This window comes from Ambystoma mexicanum, chromosome 5q (assembly GCF_040938575.1).
Source record: "Ambystoma mexicanum isolate Mex_15411 chromosome 5q, UKY_AmexF1_1, whole genome shotgun sequence".
Taxonomy (NCBI): domain Eukaryota; kingdom Metazoa; phylum Chordata; class Amphibia; order Caudata; family Ambystomatidae; genus Ambystoma; species Ambystoma mexicanum.
The window spans coordinates 676,516,701-676,543,171 of NC_090933.1; the positions used below are offsets into that span (position 1 = coordinate 676,516,701).

A 26,471-nucleotide genomic window follows, 5' to 3' on the forward strand; every position below is an offset into this window, starting at 1 on the left:
TCTCTGCTGTTCTCTCCTTTCCTGTGTCTCTAAACTTGCTGTAGGGTCCCTGATACCAGCTCGTACCTGCTCGTACCGTCTGATCCTGTCTAGGACCAACCAGGTCTGACAGAATCTACATACTTTTAGTAATTAAGTTTGACTTTCCTGCTGGCCTTTTTTCTGGCCATCTGATGTTTCGGTCTTGGCTTGCCTCAATTTTATTTCCCCAGTGTCCTCCACATATCCTCTAATATTCTTGGCACCCTCCTTGCAGCTCTCCCTCTCTCTTCCATTCATGGTCTGTCTTGTCACCGTACCACTACTCGGTTATAACTCCTCCTTCAGCCTTGGGTCTCACTAGCTCCTCCTGCACCCCCGGTTCTCTTCCACTCTCCTGGCTTGATGTTATTTCCACCACCGGCCCCTTCCTCCTACTGATATTGCCTGCTCTTAGTTCTTACCACCTCCTCTGTCACTCCCTCTCCGTCTGATATCACCTCGCACCACTCCTCTCTCCTGGAGTGATTACCTTCTCCTTGCCTCCCATCTCTCCCTCTCTACCCCTCAGGCCAAGCCAACTCTAGCACTGCCACCTACCTTCTCGGGCATCCGACCCATGAAGCGTGTCAGTTGAGGTTTTCGCCGCCACTTTCTCTCCCCCTCTGGCTGCCATCCTGACACAGCACTTTCCATGCTCCACTCTTCTATCTCCGATAATTTTGATGTTCTTGCCCCTGTAATGAGGATCCGCTTGAAGCCCAAAGCCAAGTGAAACTCCTGGTATGACTCTGACTTTGTCACTCTTAAACGCAAGTGCAGGGTGGCTGAGCGGAAATGGCTAGCTTCTTGCGCATCCTCTGACAAAGTGGCATGCCGCCTGTTCCAAAGGCAACACCAGCTCTCTGTCCGCACTAAGAAGAGAGCCCACATCCAAGCCCGCATCTCTGCGGCATCTAACAACTTGGCGGAACTCTTTAAAATCTGCAAGGAGCTGGCCAATCCTGCTGCAGTCTCTACATCTCCTGTCCCCTCCCAGGATCTCTGCACGGCCCTGGCTTCTCATTTCATCTCTAAAACCCAGGACATCATGTCCACCCTCTCGTCCTCTCCTCCTCCTCCTCCCTCTACTCTCTCCTCTACCTCCGGCCCCCATGTGGCCACCTCTCCTCCCTCTTTCTCTTCCTTTCCTCTGTTCTTTCCTGACAAGGTTTCTAGACAAGTCCTATCTATGAAAGTCTCATCAAAACAGGTTCTTCCATGTTCTTCCGAAACCATCAAAGACCACATTGATACCCTCGCTCCTGCCCTGGCTGACTTCTGCAACCACTCCTTTGCCAATGGAGCCTTTCCTTCCCCCCTGAAGCACTCTCTTGTGCACCCTCTTCTCAAGAAACCCTCAGCCTACCCCTCCTGCCCGGCTAACTATCGCCCGATATCATCACTCCTTTCCTGGGCAAACTCCTGGAAAAGCTGTCCATCTCCCAGCTTAATCTTCACACTGAGTCTGTTGGTTTTCTCCATGACCATCAGTCTCGCTTCAGAGCAGCCAGAAGCACGGAAACTGTTCTCCTGAACATCCGCGAAGACCTGCTCTCTAACCTTGATTCTAATCTCCCCTCTGTCCTCATCTTACTCAATCTCTCTTCTGCCTTTGACACGGTCAACCATGCCATATTGCTCATTCGTCTCCGTGATAACCTGGGTACCACTGATCAGGCCATGGCTGGGCTGACCTCTACCATGGCCTTCTTCCTGCTCCCACCTGTGAGGCTAGGAACCTCAGGGTCATATTCAACTCCACACTCTCCTTTTCTCCTCACATCTCTGATGTCTCTAAGAAGTCAAACTGCCAACTGCACCTCCTCAAAGGTATTCTTCCTTTCCTCTCCTTCCCGCAGAAGCTCACTGTCTCTAGAGCTCTGGCTCTCTAAAGGCTGGACTACTGCAACAGCCTCTTTCTAAATCTGCCTGCTTCTACTCTCTGCCCTCTGCAACTCATCCAGAAAAGGACTGCAAGACTTGTCCTTGGCCTCAAGCCCTGAGACCGTATCTCTCCAGCACTGAAATCTCTGCAAGGATTAAGTTCAAGACCCTCTGTATTGTCCACAAGGCCTTCTGGAACTTGGGTCCTCAATACCTCCAACTCTCTCTTCGTAAATACCTTCCTACTCAACCTCTTTGCTCCTCCACCTCCAACTCCCTCAGGGTCAGTCGCTTCTCCAAGCAACGAGTTGGTGGTAGATCTCTTTCTTTGGCTGGGGCCTCCCTCTGGAACAGCCTCCCTGCCTCTCTGAAACTTGAGGAGAACCATCTCCGGTTCTGGAAGCACCTCAAGACCTTCCTCTTTGCTTTTGCCTTCTCTCTTCCTCTCCCCTGCTGATTTCCTGTCTGACACTGCACTGGTCACCTGGCTACCCACTAATTTCGGGCCTAGGTCCCTGCCCACCCAGTTGCACGCCTGCACTGCCTCCTGGCAGCCCTTGCACTGTGGTCTGTCTCTGTAACTATACAGTCCCCCTAACTGGACTTTTGGCCGCACCTCCTGTTATTGTTTTGATCCCATGTACAGCACTGCCCCTCCCCTTTCCTCTGGCACATTTCCCCTCCCCCTCACCTGCACTTGCGCGATCTCAATTTCACTTGGCCTAGTAAGATCCTTGTCTCTGTCATCCCTCTGTTCCCCCATCCTTGCCTCGTCACACCTTGAAACACTTGCGTATAGGCACGTTTCAAATGCCATATCATATCATATCAAATAAAATAAGTGATTTTCAGACTCATTACGAGTTTGCCGGTATACAGTAAAAGTGCTGGTAATACCCTTTACCAGCACTTTTACCGGTCCAGCTAATTATGAGATTGCTGGAACACCGTTGCTGGAATTATCGACACCATAATCACCTCATCTGGAATTACCGGCACTGGGCATACCAGCAACGAAAATACCGGGTTGGCCAGAAACCTGCGCAAGAAAAACTGCCACGATGGTATCACCGGCATATTACGAGTTTGGATTTGCCGGTAATACTGGCTGATATTTGCTGGTAATACCGGCAAAACCAAGGCGCAGATAACACCTCAGAGCAGCCGGCAAATGGACACAGGTTAAGGAAATAAGGCAAGAGGTGCACCCAATTCACACAGGAATAGTACAAAAGGGCCACACCTTCCCCAAAAACACTTCCCAACACAACCATGCTGCCAGTAATTGTTGCAAACATGGAGCTGGACGTGCTGCATGCCAATCTACAGCTGCAAGGGCTGGAGTACCAGCAGAGGCAACAGGAGGCCAGGGAGAGGAGGGTGAGGATGATGGCGAGGCGCAGGCGTGCAGCGATCCCTCGCGAAAGGGCCACACTGTGGCCCCTCACTGATAGGCAGATACTAACCCTGTACCACCTAAACAGGGAGACCATACTTGACCTCGTGGCCCACATCTAGGAGGACATTGGGAGCAGGATCAGCACCAGGTCAGCTATACCATCGCTGGTAGAGCTGGTGTCGGTCCTGCACTTCCTGGCCAGTAGCACGTTCCAGCACTCTGAGCCAGGTGTACGGCATTTCACAGCCTGCCTTCTTCAGAGTGCTGGTGCAGGATGCCCTCCTGCACCATGTGGGCCAGCAAACCACCACCCAGGCACAGCTCAACGCCACCAAGCCCTGCTTCTATGCAGTTGTGGGCATGCCCAATGTGGTGGCAGCATTGGACTGCACGCATGTTGCGCTGTTGTCGCCCATCACCTCAGAGGAGGTATACAGGAACCAGAAGTAGTTCCATTCCCTGAATGTTCATGTCGCCTGTAACGCCGACCTTGCCATCACGTACTGCTTTGGTAGATTCCCAGATCAACACACAAAGCAATGGTCCTGCGGAACAGCACGTTGCTGGCCTACATGGAGCGTCTCAGAGGACAAAGGGTTGGATGTTGGGCGAGTACATGTACAATGCTATCTACCTTGCAGCATGAGTGACATGCAAAGGGGAGGGGTGTGCAACAATGTTACAAATGCATGTCAGGAAAGCACCCTGCACATGCAGGACCCACAAGTGCACCCTTCAATTGATAGGCCACAACACACAGAAGTAGCACATGACTGGAAATGTGGCAGTCGCTGACCAGGCCATTTCAAACCCAAAAGGTCTTCCACATGCAATGCACTACAGGTACCAGAATTCAACCCTCTCCCCCCATTCTATGACATTGAATTGGTAGACATGGCCACCTACGGTCATCAAATGTATGTCCCGGGGCACACCAAGAGCCCAGGGGCAAGCCTGCAGATAACATGCAGCAACAATGAAGACCAAGGTAGAGGAGCAATAACAGAAAACAACACAGTGCAGTAATGCACAATTAGCCGTGCTTATCCAATGACACATCCATAACCGGAACAGGCAGCTCAGACACACACACATTTGGTGTTAGCCCTGGGGGTCAGGCTAAAGCAAGATGCAGGGCACACAAACAACAATGTTGCCCATGGCGTTGCCGTTAGATGAGGCACCCAAAAACACCCCCATAAATAGGATGAGAGACTGCCAAACAACTACTGAGGGAGACTACCCTGCCATCAGACCTGGCATGCACTCCGTCCACAAGTAATGACACACATCATCATAGATGCCACACAGACCATCTGCACATGCAACCCAGACTCCCATTAGGTACCATGCATGGTGGACAATGTACAGGCTCCCCAAACCCCCATGGCATTTATTTATTAGCATTTATATAGCGCCCAGCAGCCCTAAGGCATCATACCATGCCGCCCTCACAGTCAGATACCAAATTGCAATGAGCGTGAGCCGTGTGCAGGTGTTGCCTTGTCAGACTGCAACCCTCCCCCCACCCCACCCTGAGCAGTGCAATACGCATGCAAGGACTGGAACGTGAAACAGCGTGGCACAATGAGAATTGTGACATGCATGCACAGACTGACCATTGAGATTTCGCCATCACAGGCAATACCACTGCTGAGCATCATTACTCACACCTGTGTCCTTACCCTTTGTAGGTGACTCTGTATACCCGCTGCTTCCAGCGGCATACAACTGGGCCCATGTGAGGATCAGGGAGACCATCGAGCAGGCCTCTGGGCCCTTGAAGGCACGTTTCAGATGCCTACACTAGTCTGGGGATGCGGTCATGTACAGGCCAGAGAAGGTGGGGAAGATAGTTGTGGCCTGTGCAATGTTGCACAACATCTACGGTAGGCACAACATACCCTCCCCAAACACACCCAGTGAAGCACCCAGTCAGTGTTCAGTGTCACTTGTGGCCCCTCTTTGGCATGGGGCTCTAAGCAGGCTCCATTGGGGACCTGAGTCGACGTGAGCAGCGCCTTGGGCTGCCATGCTGGCTGCTCTCAGTGGTGGTAACCAATGTTGGTGGGTAAGACCCCTGCTCCTGCATGTGTTCCAGGGTCAATCAGATTGAATGGTTTATAGCCTGAACCGTGGCAGAGGCAATCTCATTGTCTTCACGCACTCTTTGGGCAAAGATGAGGAGGGTGGTGGTGAGACAGCCCCAAGACCTAGCACTCCTCCATCTGGAGGCCTGCATGCATTCCTGCATGTGTCTCATCTCTTCCAGCTGCTGCCGTGCTATTACAGAGAGTTCACTCAATTGCACGCAGGCATGCATCAAGGGACCGGATGCTGGGCAGTGGAGGGGGCGGCTGTATGGTGTTGTGGGGTTTTAACATGCAGACGGTTAAGACGCCTCCTCCTCGTCAGTGGTGATCCTGCCACAATGGCCTGGTGGCTGCTGTGCCTGTGTGGAGGGCACAGGAGGGACAGTGGAGCCACTGACCACATGTGTGGTGATGGCAGTGGCCACATGTACTGCTGCTGATGTGTAACTTCTAACGGTGGGTGAAAATGGTGGTGGGGGTGATGGGGATGGTGTTGATGATGGTGGGCCTGACGCAGCTGGAGGTACTGGGGCTGATGGTGGCTGCGACGGACCAGTAGCCCTGCTGGCGAGTGGTGTGGTCTTCACAGGTCTGCCTGCAGCTGCTGGGCCTGATGACAGTCCAGTCGCATCGCTGTCGGAGGACTGTGGGGAGAGATGAGCATGCTGTTAGTCTTCTGGGAGTCCTGTCTGCAGGCTTGCATTACACTTATTCTCTATTGTGTGTGTCCTGCTCTTGTCATGCGGCTTCTTTTGTCTGTTGGCTCTGATGTGTGCTTCTACATGTGGGTGGTGGGAGTGCACACTGACTGCTAGTCTGCCAAGGAGGCTTGTTGTCGTGTGTGCAGTGGGTCTATGATTCCTGTCCTTTTCTCAATTGGCACACATGGGTGCTCATCATGTGTCCATGTGTTCCATGTGTGGGGCTGTACATTTTGGCAACAGTGCTTGTGCATGGCTTCATCTAATCACATCCCCTGGCATGTGTGTGAGATCTGGCCATTTGCTGTGACCGACACGTGATGGACCTGTTCCCTTGCCCATTAGGTTTTTCTCTGCCTCGGGATGCATGTATTTGGGCTCAACATTTGCATTTACATGGGGGCTGTTGTACTTGCCACCATAATCTTGGGTCCCAGCTCCTGGCTCTTCTGTCCCAACTCCCTCTATTCCCTCCATATGCAAGATGAAGCTGCACCTCTCCTCCCAGGTAATGAGGTTGAGGGGTGCCACCGTCCCTCCTCCTGCAGCAGCAGATTCCCTCCTTTGTGTCGAGATGAGGTTGTGGACCCTCAGGCGTCGGTCATCTCACCCCTTATGGCAGTCCCTCTGTGTGCGGGGGACAGTCCCCACGGCTATGAACCTTTCTGTCACTTCCTTCCAGATGGCTGTCTTCCTGTTCTGGCTGGTCCTTCTGTGGCCAGCCCCAAAGAGTGTCTCAGCATGTTGCACCACACTGTCGAGCAGTGCAGTCCGCTCTGCCTCAGAGTACCTCGGTTTCTGCAAGCTGACGTCAGGGATGCAAGCATTTTTACTCCCAGACATGTTTCCAAGCTTCAGTCGTGGTGGATGGCAGGAAATGGGAGATTCACAGTGATTGAGTTTTAAAGATGGCTGCCGACGAGCTTCCAGTTTCGGCGGTGACGCTCTTTCCGGCACCGGTAATTCCAGCAGTGTGGGTGCTGGTATCGGTATTACTGCCACATTTCTGCTAGTAATACCGGAGGATTGCTGCAGACGCTGATAGTACCGTCACGCTGGCAGGGGGTGTGTGCATGTGCCCGATGACTTGTAATGCGTTGAAAATACCTGCGTTACTGTGGTCTTGGCATTTTAATGGTGAACTCATAATGACCACCTTTGTCTCAGAGGAGACGCATTAAGCCTACATGGTTCAGAGCATGCCGAAGCTCAGAAAGAAGAACTGAGCACCCATGTGCGGTCACGCCATTTATACCCTCCAATGTGGTCACTTCAATTCGGTGCTGGCCAACCTCTATGAGGGACACAAGGCATGCATGGTACATTTGACAAAATTAATGTTAAAATATCTGCAGAGGAATAGCCTCCATTAGAAAGTGCTCTCAAGCAAAAGAAAGCCTGTGCCTTGCATAATTTCCGAACATTTCAAAGACAGTGCCGGGTGAGATCTCCCTCTTGGTGCCTTTTATCGTCAAGTGACATACACAAAATATTGATTCGATCAATATAAATAAATTCAATGTTTTATGGATTTGAACAAAAAGGGCATAGGGATTTTTATATTAGGCAGGGCATATCTGAGCAAGCATTATGACTTAAAAAAGACCCTTATGTTGGAAATTCTGCATTGGTGGCTGCTCTCTAGATAAGTAGCTGTTAAAAACGTAACAGTAACACATTTATCTGGGGCATCTTCATGTTAAAGAAACATTCATCATTAAAAACACATATCACTTAAAGTATCTGCGCATTGAGGAACCAGTTCAAAAATTGGCAACTATTCCTTTAAAGGAAAGCAGTATATTTAAACTAGATCGCAACATTAAAACCGATAATGACAATACTGATATTCACAACATACCACAACCTTGAGGGGTCCATATTTTTTCTCCTGGGCAGCTAGAGCATTCTTAAATGGAGTTGGGGTCCGGGGCGTGGTGCCCATTAGAGATCTCCTAATGGTGGGCGTTCTAAAACTGTAATAAGGAAAGACAGATTGGCATGATTTTGTCTATGATTGAACAAAGGGTGCTACAGGAATATAAAAAGAAGTGGGCTTCTAGCTCATTTATTTATTGGTCACTTATTGGGCACTTATACAATTAGCAAAACTGTTTCAAAGCGCCCACAGGGCAAACAGGGTGGGGACAGGAGAAGAAAATTAATTACAGCAAGGATATATGATTGCAATAATAGTACAAACAAATAATGAGAGTAAAGGAATGGGGACACAAACCTACTATGCCTTGCGAGTGTTCAGAACGTGCAAGCGCAGAGGGGGGAGCGGTGAGGGATAAGGTGATTTGATGCTCATGGAGAAGTGCTCAGAGTAAGTGCTAAGAGGAAAAGAAACGTAATTGCAACCACGGATGAGTGGGTGAGCCAAGTAAGTGCAGTAGAAAGACACCGGCTAGGATGACAGATGTGGGGGTCAAAGCCCTGTGGACACATAAGGGCCCTGCACATCAGTCACGCTGCTGTAAAATTAGCAAGGAAGATAGGAGGAGAAGGAGAAGGGGGTAAAGAGAAAGGTTTTGAGGCGTTTTCAGAACTTAAGAAGGCTTTGCTCAAGACGTAGAGGGAGAGAGAGACTGTTCCACAGGAGCGAGCCAGCCGAGGAAAGTGATCACCGATCAGTTCTCTGTTTAGCAAAGCGCTTAACGCGCAGGGAGTTGGTGCCGGAGGAACGGAGGAGTCTAGAAGGAGAGCATTTGGTCAGGAAGTGTTGAAGATAGAGTGGTCCACGGCCCATGATAGCCTTGTGCATGATACAAAGGGATTTCAATTTAATCCATGCTGAGACCGGGAGCCAGTGAAGGCTTTGTAGGGCAGGAGAGATGCAGTCCCTGGGCTTGAGGTCAAGGAAAAGTGTTGCTGCCCTATTCTGGGTTAGCTGGAGGGGTCAGAGGGCGGGGGAAGGAAGATTAAGGAGGAGGCTATTGCAGTAGACTAGCTAGGAGAGAACCAGATCAGGGGTGACATTGAGTCTCTGGGGGAAGGTGAGGAAGGGAAGATAAAGAGCTTCAAAAAGGAATGCTTTTGGGGGGCGCTGTTGCGCCGAAGCAAGATGGCGACCTGAGTCCACAGCTCCGGACTACGAGGGCGCTTTCCATCCGTTATTTGCCGGGCAAATGCAGCTGGTACACCTGACGCTGAGGCAGCCGTGAGATCAGGCAATTGGCTTTCCTCGACCCGACTTTGGGAACCAGAGACCCCCTGGGAGCCCTGTTATGCATACCTAGCTGCGCGGCGTGGTGAACTGCTGGCCCGCCCTGTGCCAGACCCCTCTGAGGCCTGGCTCACTGTTGCCACTCGATACCCCGTTGCTGGCGGCCTGCGTGGGGGAGGGGCACCTGAGAGGGGATTGTCTCTCTGAGCGGCCGCGCAGCCTGCCCGATCACCCGGCGAGCCGCTGCTCACACCATACCTCTGCGGGCTGAGATCTGAGTCTGCCCTCCCCCCTACCCGCGACCGGTGCCATCTGCGACTGCAGCCGCCACAGCCAACTCCGCGCGGCGGTGCCGAACGCCTGCCCGTCTCCCCCGCTCTCCGTCGCAGCTCCCCCCAAGGTAAGGAGACCGGGGAGCGGGATAAGAGCGGCCCTCCTCCCCTCACCGGTGATTCAACTCCCGAGCCCGTGGACGGGCCTGTATTCCTGCTTTCTCCGCTTGGGGCTCCTGTTGCGGCGGTCCTCTTCCACTGCCAGCGGCGGAGTGTGCCGTGCACCGCCCGGGCGCCCCGTGGTGGCCGCTCTGGGCTTGCAATCCACATTGCCCGGTTTTCATCAGGGGGCCTCCCCCCCACCCATCCCAACGTACTTTGTTGTTCTCTGGTGGGACCAACACAGGAATCCTTGGACCCGCCCCTCTTAGGGCCCTGTGCTGTACGCTGCCGCCTTGTCACTTGGGTGGCCCTGCAGGCACCCCCCCACAGGCTCCCTTGGCTGGCAGGCCGGCGCACTCACCCTATACACTTGCGCAACTTTACCACTCAGATCACGTATACCTGGGGGATTGAGGAGTCGCCTGGTGCCCAGCTCCCGCTCAATAATACTCTGATACTGCTGTGGCTGTGCTGCTTCCTCCCCCAGAATCTCCGCCCTTGTGTGACATCCCCTGCTGCTGCCATCACTAATGTGATCCCTGCGCTGCGTGGAAATACTGATATGGCTTGGTAGTGGGGCTAGAGATATACCCTGCCGGAGGATTGACCACCAACCCATTGGTACGAGGAGCCGGGCGGCCGGGTTGCACCACCTTCTCCCAATTCTCTTGCACCCGAACCCAGCCCCTCGCCTTGCGTTCTCTGCTCTACTGAGGGCCCTCTGAGCTGCAGAGACCCCCCGTTGCTAGTTCTTTTCTGGTGCACCCCCCTAGTGTTGTGTTTCCACCATACCGATTAACCCAGCCCTGTGAACTGTATGCAGCACTCTACTTGGATCTTGCCATACACCTACTTGGCGGCAGGGGGACCTCCCTGGACCCCACCACGTATTCCTGGCTGTACCTGTCCTGAGGTATTATACCGCTGCTACCCTAAACCCTGCCGGTTCAGCCCTATGGTTTACACGCACCGCAGCCACCACTGTGGCGAATCCCCCCCATCTGCGGGCGCATAAATCACTTAAATTGCTGACGCAACCATGACCTGGCTGTAACTTTGACACTGACCTACGGTCCCTGAAGGCTATATACTGCAGCCCCAGGTGTCTCTGTGTTGCGGCTGGAGTTGTGGGATTCTCTCTGCCTCGAAACACCCACTTGTGTCTGGGATCCTGTTCCCCAACCCCGGCCTTCACCATGACCAAGGGAGCAGGTGCCAGGAAAAAACAAAGCTCATTAAATATGTTTACGAAAACGCTGTCCAAGCCCGCCACCGATGAACCCGAGGAGCAACCTGCCACCTCCGCTCCACCGACTTCTGACGACTCACAGAAGATGTTGGAATACATACGAGATGGCTTCACCGCACTCCACACTAAGCTTGACGATATGAATGGGACAATCTCCTCCATAAAATCCCATATCGAAAGAACGGATGGTAGAGTCGCCGAAGTTGAAACCAGACTGGGAGTTGGAGAAGAAAAATTACGACCTCGAATCCCGCTCAAGGCGGAACAACTTGCGCATTATTGGAATACCTGAGGACAATATTACTGAGCCCATGGAGGATTACCTAGAACGCACCCTCATGACACTCCTTGATGCCCCTAAACTCTCCTCACAGTTCGCCATTGAAAGAGCACACCGTGCCCTGACTGCAAAGCCCAGGCCGGGTGCCCCGCCACGGCCCATTATAGCCAGGATCCTAAATTTCCGGGATCGTGATGCCCTCCTGCGGGCTGCCAGAGTCAAAGGAGAACTTCTCCTCGGAGCGAATAGGATTCACCTCTACCCGGACTACTCTGTGGCGGTACAGCGGGAGCGCCAATCATTCACAGCGGTGAAGAGGAGACTTTGTGATTTGGGGGTAAAGTACTCCATGCTGTTCCCCGCAAAACTTCGCATCGAACATTCCAACAAAACTTTCTTTTTGACGATCCCGGAGGAGGCCTCCAAGTTCCTCGACGAGCACTTCCCTGACTGACCCACGACTGTCACGGACCCAGCCAGGCATGATACCTAATGTGTTGCTTTAAATCAATGATGGTCCGCATCTAGCCCCATTTACGTCGCTCAATGCCAAGCATATTGTCTCTGGTTGTTCATCTGGTTCTTCTCCTCATTGCTTTGACCCTCTCTCTCCCAGCCCTACTGGGGAGCGGGTTCTTGCTATGTCTGTTAATTGGTAACACCTTCTAATTGCACCAGTTTTTTTATGGTTGTTCTGTTGCGTCCAGGCCTCCCTGTTGGGCAGCTGGTTTGGATGGAATGTTTATAATTGAATTGCCTCAGGACTGCAGTCTATGAAAATGCATGAACATGACATTGCAGTCCACCTATCTCCACCATAATCCTCCGCACATGTAACCTGGACTGAACACTTTGATTACTATAGCTGTATTTGCACTCTACTTGCCCTCGTATAGTCTGACGTGCCACGGCTCGGACGCCTAACAGGCCCCCAGGCGCTGATTGCGCCTTCGTTAATGATGGTTTGGGTTTCGTCCCTCTGTTTGGGGGAGGGATGTGGGTGGGGGAGGGGACGTTTTTGTTGCAAAAAGTTTTGACAGCCACCGGAGGCGCCACACGCGCCACAGCGCTTCACCTCACAATCGCAGACATGAGGCCAAATACATTCTGATCGGGTCTTTTCCACACACCGATAACTTCTTCACAGTAATTTTGAGCACTACCCCCTGAGTTATGGCTGGCACCGACTTGACCTTTATGAGCTGGAACGTGCGGGGGTTAGGCAACTACAAAAAGATGGGGCAGATTCAGCTCTATGCTGAGCGCCACGGAGTTAAAATCCTGTGTCTACAGGAAACCCACGCCCGCTCTGAACAATGTGAGCAATTCGCTAAACAATGGGGACCCCACAGGTACTAAACCAACTATTCCACTCAAAGTCGTGGTACCCTCACCTTAATACATAGGAGCTTGAAATGTACGTGTCATCACTCCCACATAGATCCACTCGGCAGGTGTGTTTTGATCACTGGCAAACTACAACAGCAGGAGGTGGTCATCCTGAACATATATGGTCCCAATGTCGATGACCCCGATTTCTACCTACACCTGGCCACTCTGCTTGAAAGTTTCCCCCTGACTCCTATTCTATGGGGTGGGGATTTTAATACAATACTGGATGTTACCCTAGATAGATCGGGATCTAGACCTCGCCAACTGTCTAAAGCAGCATATGCAGTCCTTACCACACTTCCCAGCCTTGCATTGGTAGATACCTGGCGTCTGATGTACCCGCATTCTCGCACATACTCCTTTTACTCCTCAGTACATGATTCCCCTTCTAGAATAGACAGATGGCTCATTACGGACATGTTGGTCAGATGCTTATCTCACCTGGCTATACTACCCAGGACACTATCAGACCATTCTCAGGTACTTATCTCCTTGAACTGGGGACCTGACGCCAATAAAACCAGGCTGTGGAGGATGAGTCCTCATTCGCTTCTCGACCAGGTTTTCGCATCCGAATTGGAATCCTCCATTGAGGAATACTTTGAGATTAATACAGATTCTGTGTCAACACAAGCCACGCTATGGGAATCCTTCAAAGTACATACGAGAGGGATCGCCATCTCCAAATGTTGTGGTATCCTGAAGGGCATTCGCGCTGATTTTGCCGACAGCGAATCGGACCTGGCTGTCCACGAATCCCAATATGCTGAGGATCGTTCCCCAGCTACCCTGGCGGCGCTGGGTACGGAGTTGGACAGGTTCCTTGCCCTTGCTGAACGCGAGGTTAAGTTCCTGGACTCCCCTCAATCGGCAAGGAGATACAGTGAAGGAGAGCGGCCTGGTCGACTGCTGGCTAGACTATTGCGTCGTGAACTTGGTGCCCCCAATATTCCGGCCATAACTAGACCGGATGGCTCTCTCGCCACTTCCCCACAGGACATCAATTCAGAGTTCCTTTCGTTCTCCACATCCTTATACTCTGAGACTGACGTCCCCCAGACTCCCCGAAATTGATTCTTACTTAGACAATCTTCCCCTTTCAGTCCTCTCAGCCGACGCAAGCAGCTTCCTTGAGAGACCCCTCACGTTGGAGGAAATCATCAAGGCCATTGAGTCGCTGACATCTGGGAAGGCCCCTGGCCCGGACGGGCTCCCCATGGACTTCTATAAACAATACAAATCTCACCTAGCACCACATCTACTGGCCCTGTGGGAGGAATCATGCGACAGAGGAATACTACCCTCGTCTCTTCGTGAGGCACTGATCACAGTACTCCTCAAACCTGGCAAGCCCGCCACTCAGTGCGGTTCATACCGACCACTTTCGCTGATTAACAGTGATATTAAAATATATGCTAAGCTGCTAGCCAACCGCTTAGCCCCGTACATGCCCCACATCATCCACCCCGACCAGTCGGGATTTGTCCCTGGTAGGTCCACTTCCCTAAATCTACGAAGGCTCTTCAATGTAATCAGCAGGATCAGCCCGTCTACACAGGCGGTTGCAGCCACGCTGGACATGCAGAAGGCGTTCGACTCGATCTCGTGGAAATATCTATGGCGAGTTCTCGATAAATGCAAGTTCGGCCCCAACTTCCGATCCTGGATTAAGCTGCTCTACGCCGCCCCGTCGGCCAGAGTCCGCACAGAAGACAGATGCTCCGTCCCCTTCTAGATATCCAGAGGCACACGCCAAGGATGCCCCTTTTCCCCACTCATCTTTGCCATTGCATTGGAGCCCTTTGCTGATATGTTTCGGAAAACACACTCGCACAGGGGATTGCGCACTGCCGGCCAAACTGATATAGTTTCCCTCTACGCTGATGATGCCCTCCTCTATATCCGTTCCCCTGAAACCAACCTTGCCCCCATACTGGCTGATGTAGCCCGTTTTGGAGACATATCTGGTTTGAAAGTAAACTGCTCCAAGTCTACCTTATTCCCACTCACAGACTCAACACAACCCCCCGGACCTACATGGGTTCAACTGGTCTCCGTCGGGTTTCACCTACCTTGGTGTGGTGGTCTGCCGACACACGACGCAACTACGCGACGATAACTATCAGAGTTACCCCACTAACCTGGCGACAAAAACCTCTTACTGGATGAGGCTCCCCATCTCACTGGCAGGTAGAATTGGAATACTTAAAATGGTTGTATTACCCCAATTCCTGTACCGATTTACCAATCTACCTGTCTGGCCCGGTGATGCCTTTTTCCAAACACTGCGTTCCATCAGCAATACCTTCCTCTGACACTCAGGCGCGGTCCGCCTCAAACTGTCCACACTGACCGCCCCGAAGATGCTGGGCGGATTCAACGCGCCAGACTTTATCAGGTACTGAGTGGTGGCCCAATCTCAATTCGCTGCGCATTGGTTTAACACCATTGACCCACCCCCACATGACCCCAGTGACCGAGTGATTGGATCTCTGATCCTCAGGCCGATCCCCCCTGACTCAAACTCGGAAGACACCGTCGCTAGCACATCCTTGGCATTAACCAAACTCTGGGCAATGGTCGACACCCCTCACCCATTTCACGGGGATCTGCCATTATGGAACTTCCTCCCCGACATCCCTCTCATTCCACGATCGGTAGTGTCTCACTGGGCGGACGCTGGCATTCTGATGCTCCGTGATGCATTTGAACAAGGTAACTTTATCGAGTGGCCTGATCTCCCTCTTGCACTCAAACGCCAGCCCTCGGTGTGGCTGCAATACTCCTCACTCCGGGAGAATCTCAAATCCAGGTATCCCGAATCTCCCGTCTTGCCGCCTGACGAGCCTATAGTTGGTGAGCTCCGTTCCTATCTCTCCCTTAAGGGTAAAGTGTTGCGACTTTATTCTTTACTACAGACCAGAGCAGCCCCCCACTTCACCGAGCTGAAACGCAGGTGGGAGGAGGATCTTGGGGCTGAAATCACCGACGAGAGATGGTGTTGAATGTGTGCTCGAACCCATGATGTGTCCTATAACACCAAGTTTAAACTCATTCAATTCAAGGTTCTGCACAGGTTCCACCATACACCAATGAGACTTCATCGCATGTTCCACGCCACCCCTCCCTCATGCCCCAGATGTGGCTCGGCTCAAGCTTCCTATATTCATATGCTATGGGACTGCCCTCGTCTAACCCAATTCTGGCTGGACATCTGCTCCACTCTATCAGACATCCTGGAACACACTATTGCCCCCATCCCACTGCACTGCTTATTCCATGACCTCCCTCAAATGCCCCGCGACTCTAAAAAACTAGCAGGCCTCTGCATGTTGTTGGCAGTCCGCTGCATATTATTATGTTGGCTCCGCCCTAGGGCGCCTACCTATTATACACAGTGGCTACGCTCTGTCACATGGGCTCATGATACTGAACAGTCCTGGAACGCAATGCAACATCCGCATTCCAGACCAAAGGACATCTGGCCGAGATTCCGGGAATATATGGCCATGGCATCACCATCAAATTCCCTTCCCTCCTCTCCAGGGGGCTCCACGTAGATGCATACTCTGCCAGTACTTTGTATATTGCCTGTATTCAATGTTGCCTCAGTTTGCTCGCTTATGTTTTAATTCTGGCGCCTTGTGGCTCCTTCTGTTCTCTGGTAAGCTGTCATTTCAAATAAAAAAAAGTTAAAAAAATAAAATAAAAAAAAAGGAATGCTTTGCCAGACTTCAAGTTTCAGATTACACGGTTTACATTAGATAACAAAAACCACATACTCACATGTAAGTATGTGCAACATTAACAGCGCTTTAAAAATAATATTTAGATAAAAATTTAGAGAGAGAGAGAGAAAGAGAGAGAAAGAGAGAGAGAGCATTGGCACAGTTTTCATTCAAAAAGAATCTTGGCTGGGGTGTCTGATCCAAATCTCTAGCCTTTGATTGCTCTCATTCCTTGTTGTATATCTCTTAAAACGATTACCACAGAAAATGCTACTTAAGCAGAAATGTGTGTGCTTTAGGGCCCATGTACTACTCATGAGATGTCTCCACTCTCCAACATATTGCATGGAACAGATAATTTATCAGTGAAATCATAAAAATATAGCAAAGCAAAAGGAAAGCTGAGTGAAAGGTTTGTTCCCTATATTCCTTATCCATTAGAGGCAGGTGGATGAACACAGGGCTGCACCCAGGGCTTTAAGTGGGGTAAGAAATCGAGGGGGGGCCCTCATTTTGGGGCGTGGCCTAAAACATACGCAAATCGTAGGGTATACACACAAATATATATAAATGTTATATAGTTGTGTGCGTACCTTACTATGGTTTGTGTACTACGCAAGCCATCCTTTCTAAACATAGAAATATGTAACATTTAAAAGATGGCTTGCAAAGTACTCACACATAGTTAGGTACGCACACAAATATATAACATTTATATATATTTGTGTGCATACCCTACGGTTTGCCTAGTTTTCAGGCCATCTTTTTTAAACATTTCAGGTTTATAAAAGATGGCTTTGAAAGTACACAATTCAAGCCATCTTTTCTAAAGCTTTGACTACGGACAAAATTGTCCGTCGGCAAAGCTTTATGAAAGATGGCTTGAAATGTGTACTTTTCAAGGCAACTTTTATAAACCTCGACAAATGTCGAGGATTCCCCAGGTTCGCCGAGGGTTAAATACACCTCGGCGACCTGGGGAAACAAAGGGACAGTAACTGCCTCTGGTGACCTCTCGCGCGAGGGGTCACCAGATGCAGTTACTATGACTGACGGAAGTGGCAGCCAGTCACAGTGTCGCTGTGGCTGGCTGCCACTTCTGTCAGCTTGCCTGACTTCATGGCAGGCGCATCTCCCGCCAATGTTGCGGTAGGACGGGGGCTCCTCAGTCCCACTTTTTGGAGACTGCCGGGGCCCGGCAGGCCCCGGCCCACTTTAAGCACTGGCTGCATCTCCTAAAGAACAAATTACTTACCCCTTGGTAATATTCTTTCTGATGAATGTCCAGCAACTCTGGTAACCACGTTCTCTTGGCCCAGTCCGAAGCAATCATGATCAATGTGGCCCCAAACAGGCATAGTCTCCTGAGAGAGCAAGCAGAATGACAGCGAGGTCGAACGTCTATTCGACTGTCAATGCATCTCCCAGAGCTCCCTGATGAAGGAATTCCCTGGCCAGAATAACTCACTTCCTGTTAACACTGGAAGCAAAGAGATCTAGTTGAGGAGTCACCAACAAGCGGGAGAAAACCTCTAGAACTTCCTGGGGGCCAAAGTCTTTCTGCTCAAGGCATCCGCTGTGACATTCTCTATTCTGGCAAGATGGAAAGCTGTCAAAAAGACTTTGTTCTCCAGAGCCCAGAACTACAGTCGCATTGCTGCTCTGGAAAGTTGAAAGGGCCCCAACACCACCTTGGGTTGAGGTAGTGCATGGACACTTTGTTGTCCATAAGAATCAGCACACATTTCCTTTTCATAGAGAGGAGGAAGGCGACCAGTGCTAGCCTGATCGTCCTCAGCTCCAGCAAATTGATGTGCTCAGTCTGCTCACAATCAGGTCCTAGAGGAGAGCTTCCCAACCTGCCAGTGATGCATCGATGACCATCACCACCTGAGGCTATGGTTGATAGAACAACTTGCCTTTCAGCAGGTTGTCCCTCAGGGCCCACTATGCAAGGTCACGAACCACCGACTCCACATCGGCAGAAGATCTGACATGTGTCTCTGAAACTGCAACCACTGGCAACAGAGTAGCCATTGAAGCAACCTCGTGCATAGCCGAGCCTCCGGGACCACCAGAATGCAGGGGGCCATGAGACCCAGCAGATGCAGGAAGGCTGAGGTGGGAATTTGTCCCTGGGATTGGAGGACATGTGCCATCTGAGAGATGTTCCCCAGTGGGTCCCCGGGCAGAAAGGCTCTGCACAGGCAATTGCTGAAGACCACTCTGATAAATCTGAGGGACTGGGATGACAAAACATGGGACTTTTTGAAGTTCAGTGAAAAGCACAGGCTGTGCAACAGGCTGCACATGCAGAACAAATGTGTCGACGTCTGGTCTAGGAAGCGAGCTAAGACGAGCTAGTCGTCCAGGTTTGGAAAGACATGACGATCGTCCCTGCTTAAGCAAGCTGCTACCACTGCCAGCAGATTGGTGAAAACCCTGGGTGCTGAAGAAAGGCTGAATGGCAGGACTTTGAACTGGTAGTGATGTTGATCTACAATGAACCTCAGGAACTTCCTGTGCTTTCGATGAATGGACACGTGGAAGTAGGCACCCTGCAGGCTCAGTGAAACGAACCAATCCTGCAGATCGAGGGCTTGTAGGATCTGGGTTACAGTTACCATCTTCAACTTGTCCTTTCGTAGTTACAAATTCAGAAGCCTCAGAATGAGTATCGGGTGCAAGCCCCAATCTTTCTTCACAACTGAAAAATAAGTGGAGTACCACTCCTTGCCTCGCTCTGAGGACGAAACCAGTTGTATTGCGCTCCTTAAGGGAATCTGACTGACCTCCTCCAATAAAATGGAGTGTGGAGGCATGATGGCGGTGTAAGGAAAGGGGCCCAGAGAATCAGAGGAAAACAGTAGCCCCGCTGAATGACCTGTAGGGCTCAAGCATCTGACACGGTTTGTGACCATTCTGCACCAAACAGGGACATTCTCCCTCCCACAGGGGACTTGTGGTTGAATTCTTCACAGAGCTTTTTGCACCCTGGGTGGGCGAGGAGACAGTGGCCGCTGCAGTGCCACCTCCAGAGATATTTCTGCCGCTTGGGAAGTCTCTGCCCTGTAGTCTCATACGGGCAGCCAGACCTCTTCCACAGGGGTCATAGGAGGTAGAGGGACGAAAGCCATGACCCCTTGCAGATGGCGCAGAAGGCTGCCGTACTGCCAAACACAAAGATTTTGTCGAACCTTGGAGGACAGGAATCGTTGTAAGGTGTCATCGGGCTTGGCCCCAAATAGGTTCTGCACATTGACGGGTATATCCACTAGCTTTGCATGCACATCTTGCGAAAAGCCTGATGTCCTCATCTCGAGTGGCGGCATTCTACCGTGCTCGTGGTCAGGGACCAGCCGACACAGTCAGTACTGTCGACACCTGATTGCAAGAGCTGGAACCCACCGTGGAACAAAGACCGAAAGAGAACTTTGACAGGGCATAGGAGGCATTCACTGCTCGCACACTTTTTTTCTGTCAGGCGTCTAGTCTCTTATGCTCTCTGTCCAGTAGGAGAGAAGGCTGATGTTTTCAAGTTAGCAGTTAGAGCTTGAACCACCAAGATCTTAGAGAAGGCATGGGTGGACAAAAAACTGTATCTGATGGAGGTGGATGATGATTTCTTGCCGGCTCTCTGTTGACTGCAGGTGTAGAGGTGGGCCTTTTCCACATCTCTAGCACAAGAGACTTCACACCATTGTTAAACAGTAGCAAGAGCTTTTTTCGTCCCGATTGTCCATTAATTCAAACTGGACTTTCAGTCTGGATTTGGCAGATTACCCCCAGGGTATCAGCAACCTTAAACATCAACCTCTGGAAGGATGGGTGAGTTGGAGCTGGAAGGATCTGCAGCTCAGCGGAAGTGTCAAGACCGCTGGCCTCCTGAAGTTCCAAGGCCAGTACTTTGATGTCCTCACCTTCCACCGTAAAATTCCTCAAGGACTGGCGTTGATGCCCAAAGGTGGAGCATGTCGGTGCCGGGAGACATTGTCGCCCTTGTGACCTAGGCCCTAGCCCAGAGGCGGGCAGGAGTGTTCTTCCGCGGGTACCCTCCCGGTATGTGGCAGTGCATTGGCTTACATAGAAGCCAGCGGCGCGGAGGCTAAAGTCATCAGACCAGGGCCTTGGCGAAGATGTGAAGCCTCTTCAAGCCGAAGTTCGTCCATCCTTCCAGGGTGGAGGATTGTGGGGGAAACGGTACCTGTGGCGCCGCTTTTGAGGCGTCTCTTGAGTAGACTTCCCTTCCTCGAGTACGAAGAAGAATGACGACGGGAAGAACCACTCGGGGAGAAAGACCTCTTGCAGAGCTTCATCTTTGTTCTTCTTCGCAGGGGACCTGTTCTCAGATAGGTATTCTGTGCAATCGTGACAGTGAGCCCTCACCAGGCCCCTAATCGAGATAGATGAAGAGTTTATCTGCCCTGTCATGGTGAGCCTTGGAATGCATGGATCGGCACAGCCCGCTATCATGGACATCGTGCCTCTCCCTCAAGCAGTACAGAGAGATGTGATAGGGATGGACACCAACATCTGCCGGGTGTAATCCAAGCATGGTTAACAAATCTAGTCCTTAGTGGGGTTGGGCATCTGCAATGTGGTGCATGGAGTTCCTTTCATTAAGGCATTGCATTCTAAGACAGTATTTTCATCATTGCAATCTTGGAACATAAGACACACCAGATAACTTTATGATTGCTTGTCTGTGCAAGGTCTGTGATCATGATTCTATTCAGTGTTAGTTTCCCTGGTGTGAGACATTTGGCTGAAGCACAAAAACATTAAATTATAGTTAACGAATTACTGCATCATATTATTTGAGAACATTATCGCTGTGTTTTGACTTTGAGCTGCGTGCACATATGTTAGCAATGCAGCAAAGTGACTTGATCACTGCATTATACTTAGGGCTCCCCGATTTAAGTTTTTACTGATTATTAAACATTAAAACAGATATAAATCACCCTGTTTCCTATAAGTATTTACTTGTAAAAATGGAAAAGCAGTTTTTTTTCCCCTCATCCTGTCAGTCATGCATTATCAGGTAATGGGTGTGCAAACTGACAGGCGCATGCAGAGTATAAAGTAATTAGGTGATTTCTCTTGTAGGGGAGGAGTGGTCCAAAAGACCCCCCCCCTTGCCTACATCTCCACCCCGGGTGAGGGCCATGGCTCATCGGGCGTTCCCTCCTACCACCAGGGCCCAGGTGGTGGATGGCTCACCTGCTGAAGACATTGCCCGCACGTATTAAATTTAGCTAGGCCTCAGAAACTATTTCTTGTTTGCTAAAGATGGTGTGATCTCAGCGCGCTGTAGCGCGGCCCCCACCTCCGGAAAGTTTCAGTCCTCCCTGTCTCCGCAGCACCATGGTAGATCCGCTGCAAGCCCGTTCCCACGAACAAGACGGGCATGATCTAGCGTAATACATTAACAGTGTAACAGTTCACCTTCCGCAGTGTATCGCTGCTCCCACAATGACCCGGTCAGCAAGGCCTGGGCGATGGGAAGATCTGTAGAATGATCATCTGCTAAAAGCAGACAGGTACCCAAATATGAATGTAAGAAACCACTTTTTAACACATGTATCCTCTCCATACGACCACTCTTACTAAAGAAATCTGTGAAGTTGTGTAATTATCGTACATGACACCAGCCGTGAAGGACCCAGGGGTGTGCAAATGATAACAGCATTTCCAGGGGATTATTCTTCATAAGTATCACTGAAAGCCCCACGCCCCGCGGTCCCGCACCACAACTGAACTGATGCTGCTAGAGTACACAAGAAAACGAATGTAACCATACCAAGGACACATGTGAAGAGTGTGCGAGAATGCAATCGTCACACGTGTATGTCTAGGCCCCTCATGTGCCACCCCCGCCACGTACAGTGGCGGGTTACTTTCTATGTACTCCACCAACCCTAATACTACCTCACTCACTGCAAATGTATATGCATATAACTAAATACTGTAGTTGTTAAAACATAGTGAATGAATAAGGTGCTCAGACTGGGTATAATCGAGACACATCCAGCAAAGTTTAAATGCATGTTTCAAAATGATTTGAATAAGTATTAGAGTGGTCAAATGTTTGTGAAGTTTTTACCTAAAATCGGCAACACACGAGGGAGATACCTTTGTGAAATACGTGCAAGGCCATTCCCCCTCCCACCCTGCGAAGGCTGCCAAGGCATGAGAGCAGAGGCCCGCGCTGCGCTACTCCGCCTCCCCCAACCAGACTGGAGCCGCTTCAAAGATTTGTAGCCCCCTCTGCAGCACCCAAGGCCGCGGCCCGCCACCTGCATTATTTACAGCACAGCAGTAAACCTCTGCCTGAACACACGCTTCCAAAAGGCGCCCCCCCGTAAGCCCCACAACCCACCGGATCATCTTAGACTTATGGCCCTGTGCAATCAGGACACCCAACACTTTGACAACACACAGCGGAACATCCATAACAACTTCTAACAAGGCAGAAAGACCTGTACCGCCCGTCCCAGGCCCTGAAGCTTAGCCCCTCGACCTATGGCCCCGGTCAACAGGACACTGGTAACCATGTCCTGACGTATTACCTCCAGACCCCTCACAAGGTACATTCCTCCTGTGTTGCATTAACCTGTAGAATAACCTATTGGAAGATTTACTAAAGAAGATAATATTGCAATGACTGAATGACTGCGGTGTGCATGGCCCAGGGCAAATAAGTCAGGAAAGGACATTCATCTCTGACACTGGCCACGATGGCACAACAACACCGCCCGGATGAACCCAGCCAACCTGCCAGGCCCAGCCCAACCCGCGAGGCTGACCAGTGACGCCTTCCACATCGCAGCAGTACCTATAGTTAGTCGTCGCCACCCAATTCCATTGAACTTGTGCCCCCTATAGTGTGTAGGTTCTTATGACGTTTTTTGTAAATATATACGGCTGTCTTTGCTATTGTCAGACAGAGCGCTCTCGGAGTTTTGCAGAGTTCTTTGCATGCCCTATTCTAATCGATAAACTCCCATTTAAGCTCACCCGCACTCTGTCCTGGCTTTATTCCCGATTTGGGAGAGTCCTTTATTGTCTCTCATTGCGGGGAGGATCGTGCTGGTTGGGGACGCATGCCTTCACTCTTCAAAAGCAAATTAAATTGTTGCACAGATGTGGCTCCGGCTATTAATACTGACAGGATAATCCTTTTGTTTTTTAAGGTACATCCATTTACTTTAAAGTGAAAAGTTTAGCTTGACGTGAAAGTAAAGTTTGTGTGCTGTATATTGTGTATTTTAGCAAATATAGGTATTTGGGGTTTAATGTGGGAAAACTGAAATTTATTTTGTCTGTTGTAGTCCAACACTGTTCCCAGTTTGCAAGAAAAAGAAAGTAAAATAGTATATGTTTGTAAACTCTGCCAACTGTATTACATGTGCAAATGAAACTTGCTTTGATTTGCAGGTGGTCAGTTCTAAGGGGTGACCCATGTGTTGTTAGCAAATAGTACCCTCATTGTATTGAAGATGAAAGTGGAACTGGTCTTGTCTGTAGGAGGCCAGCTCTGTACCTGTCCCATTATAGGCATTCAAGTGATAATGTCAATTGTTTATGTGAACAAATGTGGAAAAATACTTCCTATAATTTTGTTTTTAAAAAGCAAACTTTAAATGCAGAAAAGTGTCAAAAATATAAATATGATTAAATACAGTGGGAAATTGAGGAAAATAAATATAAAAGCAGGAGCCTTCATTATATTATAGGAGAAGAGTTTTAGTAAATTTAGTATAGGGCGCGGCCTCAGGTGTGGGAATGCCCCGCAGAGGCCCCGCCCTCCTGCACCTCACCAAGTCCCCTTTGATCACATTGGACGCTTAGATACCTGGCTACACTTATACACATTAGCCCTTGGCATATTAGAGGGGGAAGATGGGTGGGACGTGTGGAGGAAAGGGGACTATGGACTATGAGTACTCAAATCACTATGGTGAGTAACTTTAATTACTCATACGTCCAGTCCCTTTTCCTCCATCTTTGTGGGCGATTCCACCAAACAAGAAACATAGGGTGGAGCTGTGATAACCTGTCTCATAACTAGGACGAAACAAAAAGGTTCTTCAGAACAGCCTGACCAAGCCCTGCATCATGCCTGGAGATATTGTCCAGTGAGTAGTGCTTACAGAGGGCTGACGGAGTGGTCCAAGTAGCCGCCTTGCTGATGACATCCCAAGCCGCGGCCTTGACTCTGATTGCATGAGCATGAATCCCCTCAGGAACACGTTTGCCCATGGCCGTATACGCCTCTGAAATAGCCTGAACCATGCAATGGGCGATGGAAGCATTAGAAACCTGAGAGTTGGGGGAGGAGCCTCCAAAGGTCACAAACAATGCCTCAGACTTCCTGAAGGATTTCGTGCGAGAGAGATAAAACTTGAGGACCCTCCTGAGGTCCAAGGAATGCAGGGCCCTCTCTGCCTCTGACTGCATGTTCGGGAAGAACACTGGCAGGCAGATCTCTTGATTCAGTTGAAATGCAGAGACCACTGTGGGCAAGAAATGTGGGTGAGTGTGCAAGATGACCTTGTTGTCGTGAAACCTGATCTGCAAGCTGTCTGCCAGTGACCCCCGACCTGCCCATGAAGCAAACTGGGGGCACTTGGCATTCTGAGGGGATGCAAACAAATCCAGGTCCGTAAACCCCCAACGCTGGAACAGGGGCAACAAGGAGTCAATGTGCAACTTCCACTCGTAGGTGTTGGACCCCCAAGCTACTCAACTGGTCCTCTTTTGCATTGCTGTCCCCCGGGAGGCAGACTACAAATCCCCTCTGTCAGGGCCCATTCCCAGATCGAAACAGCCACCATGCAGTGGAGAGGGGAGGGGGGGGAACAGGTGCCATAGTAGTAGAATTGGCCGTCCAGACCCAAACCAACCTGTCTCTGATTAGGGGCAAACATGCCTTGAGGGCCATGCCCACTGCCCTGACCTCGAGCAGATTGATATACAGGAGGGCTTCCATCCTGGATCACGCTCCATGAATCACATAGCACTCCAGAGTAGCCCCCCAAGCCCAAAAGAGAGGAGTCCGTCATCACCACCAGGGTAGGCTCCGGTCGGGGAAGGGGCTTCTCACTAAGAAATTGTCCTCCATCAGTCACCAGCAAAGATCGGGCAGTAGGAGTGGTGGTATTGGGATCCTGCCCGACTGAGACCCCATCGCATGATCCCAATTGACCACCAGGTGGAGCTGGAGGCGCCTCATCTTGAGGTGGGCGTGCTGTACAGTGAGCACGCAGGAGGCCATCAGGCCCAGAATGTGCTGGAACCACCACGCCGAGGTGGTCGAGTTGGCCAGAAAGTGTCCCACTGCCTTGCAGAGGGACATAAGCCTCTCGGGCGTGGGGAACACATGCTGAATGGTAGTGTTCTAACACTCTCCTAGGAAGACCAGTTCCAGACACAGGCATAACTGCGATTTTCTCCTGTTGAGGGAAAAACCCAGCTGATGAAGGGTATCCGCCAATCTCTGGCAGGAGTGCACCACCCCTTCGGGTTACCCCGCCTTCACCAAACAGTCATCCAAATAAAGGTATAGATGATGGCCCTCCAAGCAGAGAAGGCCCGCCACCGCTTTCATCACCTTCGTGAAGACACGAGGGGCCAACTTCAGGCCGAAGGGCAGCACCTTGTACTGGAAGTGGTAAAATAGTGAACCACAGAAACCTCTGATGCAGTTGATATATGAGTACATGCAGGTACGCATCCTTGAGGTCTAGGGAACAGATCCAGTCCCTGCATCCAGAGACTCGGCTATGTGTGTGCAAGTAATCATCTTAAAGCGTTGCAGCAGTAAAGACAGATTTAGAAATGACAGGTCCAAGACTACCAGACTGGTTGTTCTTGGGTACCGCAAAAATCCTGGATTAGTAACCTAAGCCCCTGTGTACAAGAGGAACCAGTTCTAACACATGCATCTCGAAGAGCAAAAGGACCTCCTGTAAATGAACCAGGAGCCCGATCTAACAGAGGAGAGGATGGTAGAACCAAAGGAAGAGGAAGACTGAAGCCCATGGAGACTACGGATAGGATTCAGGGGTTGCTGAAAAGATGCTACCAGGTGTCCTGGAACAGGGCCAAACAGCCCC

The 26,471-nt window shown here is 50.7% G+C and overlaps 1 protein-coding gene across 1 annotated transcript in view; it reads right to left on the reverse strand.

The window, feature by feature from the left end:
- Positions 1 to 26,471, reverse strand: part of MYBL1 (MYB proto-oncogene like 1) — an 898,417-nt gene that overhangs the window by 213,059 nt on the left and 658,887 nt on the right. The window contains exon 12 of the mRNA XM_069621133.1: positions 7,960 to 8,074. Coding sequence (XP_069477234.1) covers positions 7,960 to 8,074 — 115 coding nt within the window. The remainder of the gene's footprint in view (positions 1 to 7,959; positions 8,075 to 26,471) is intronic.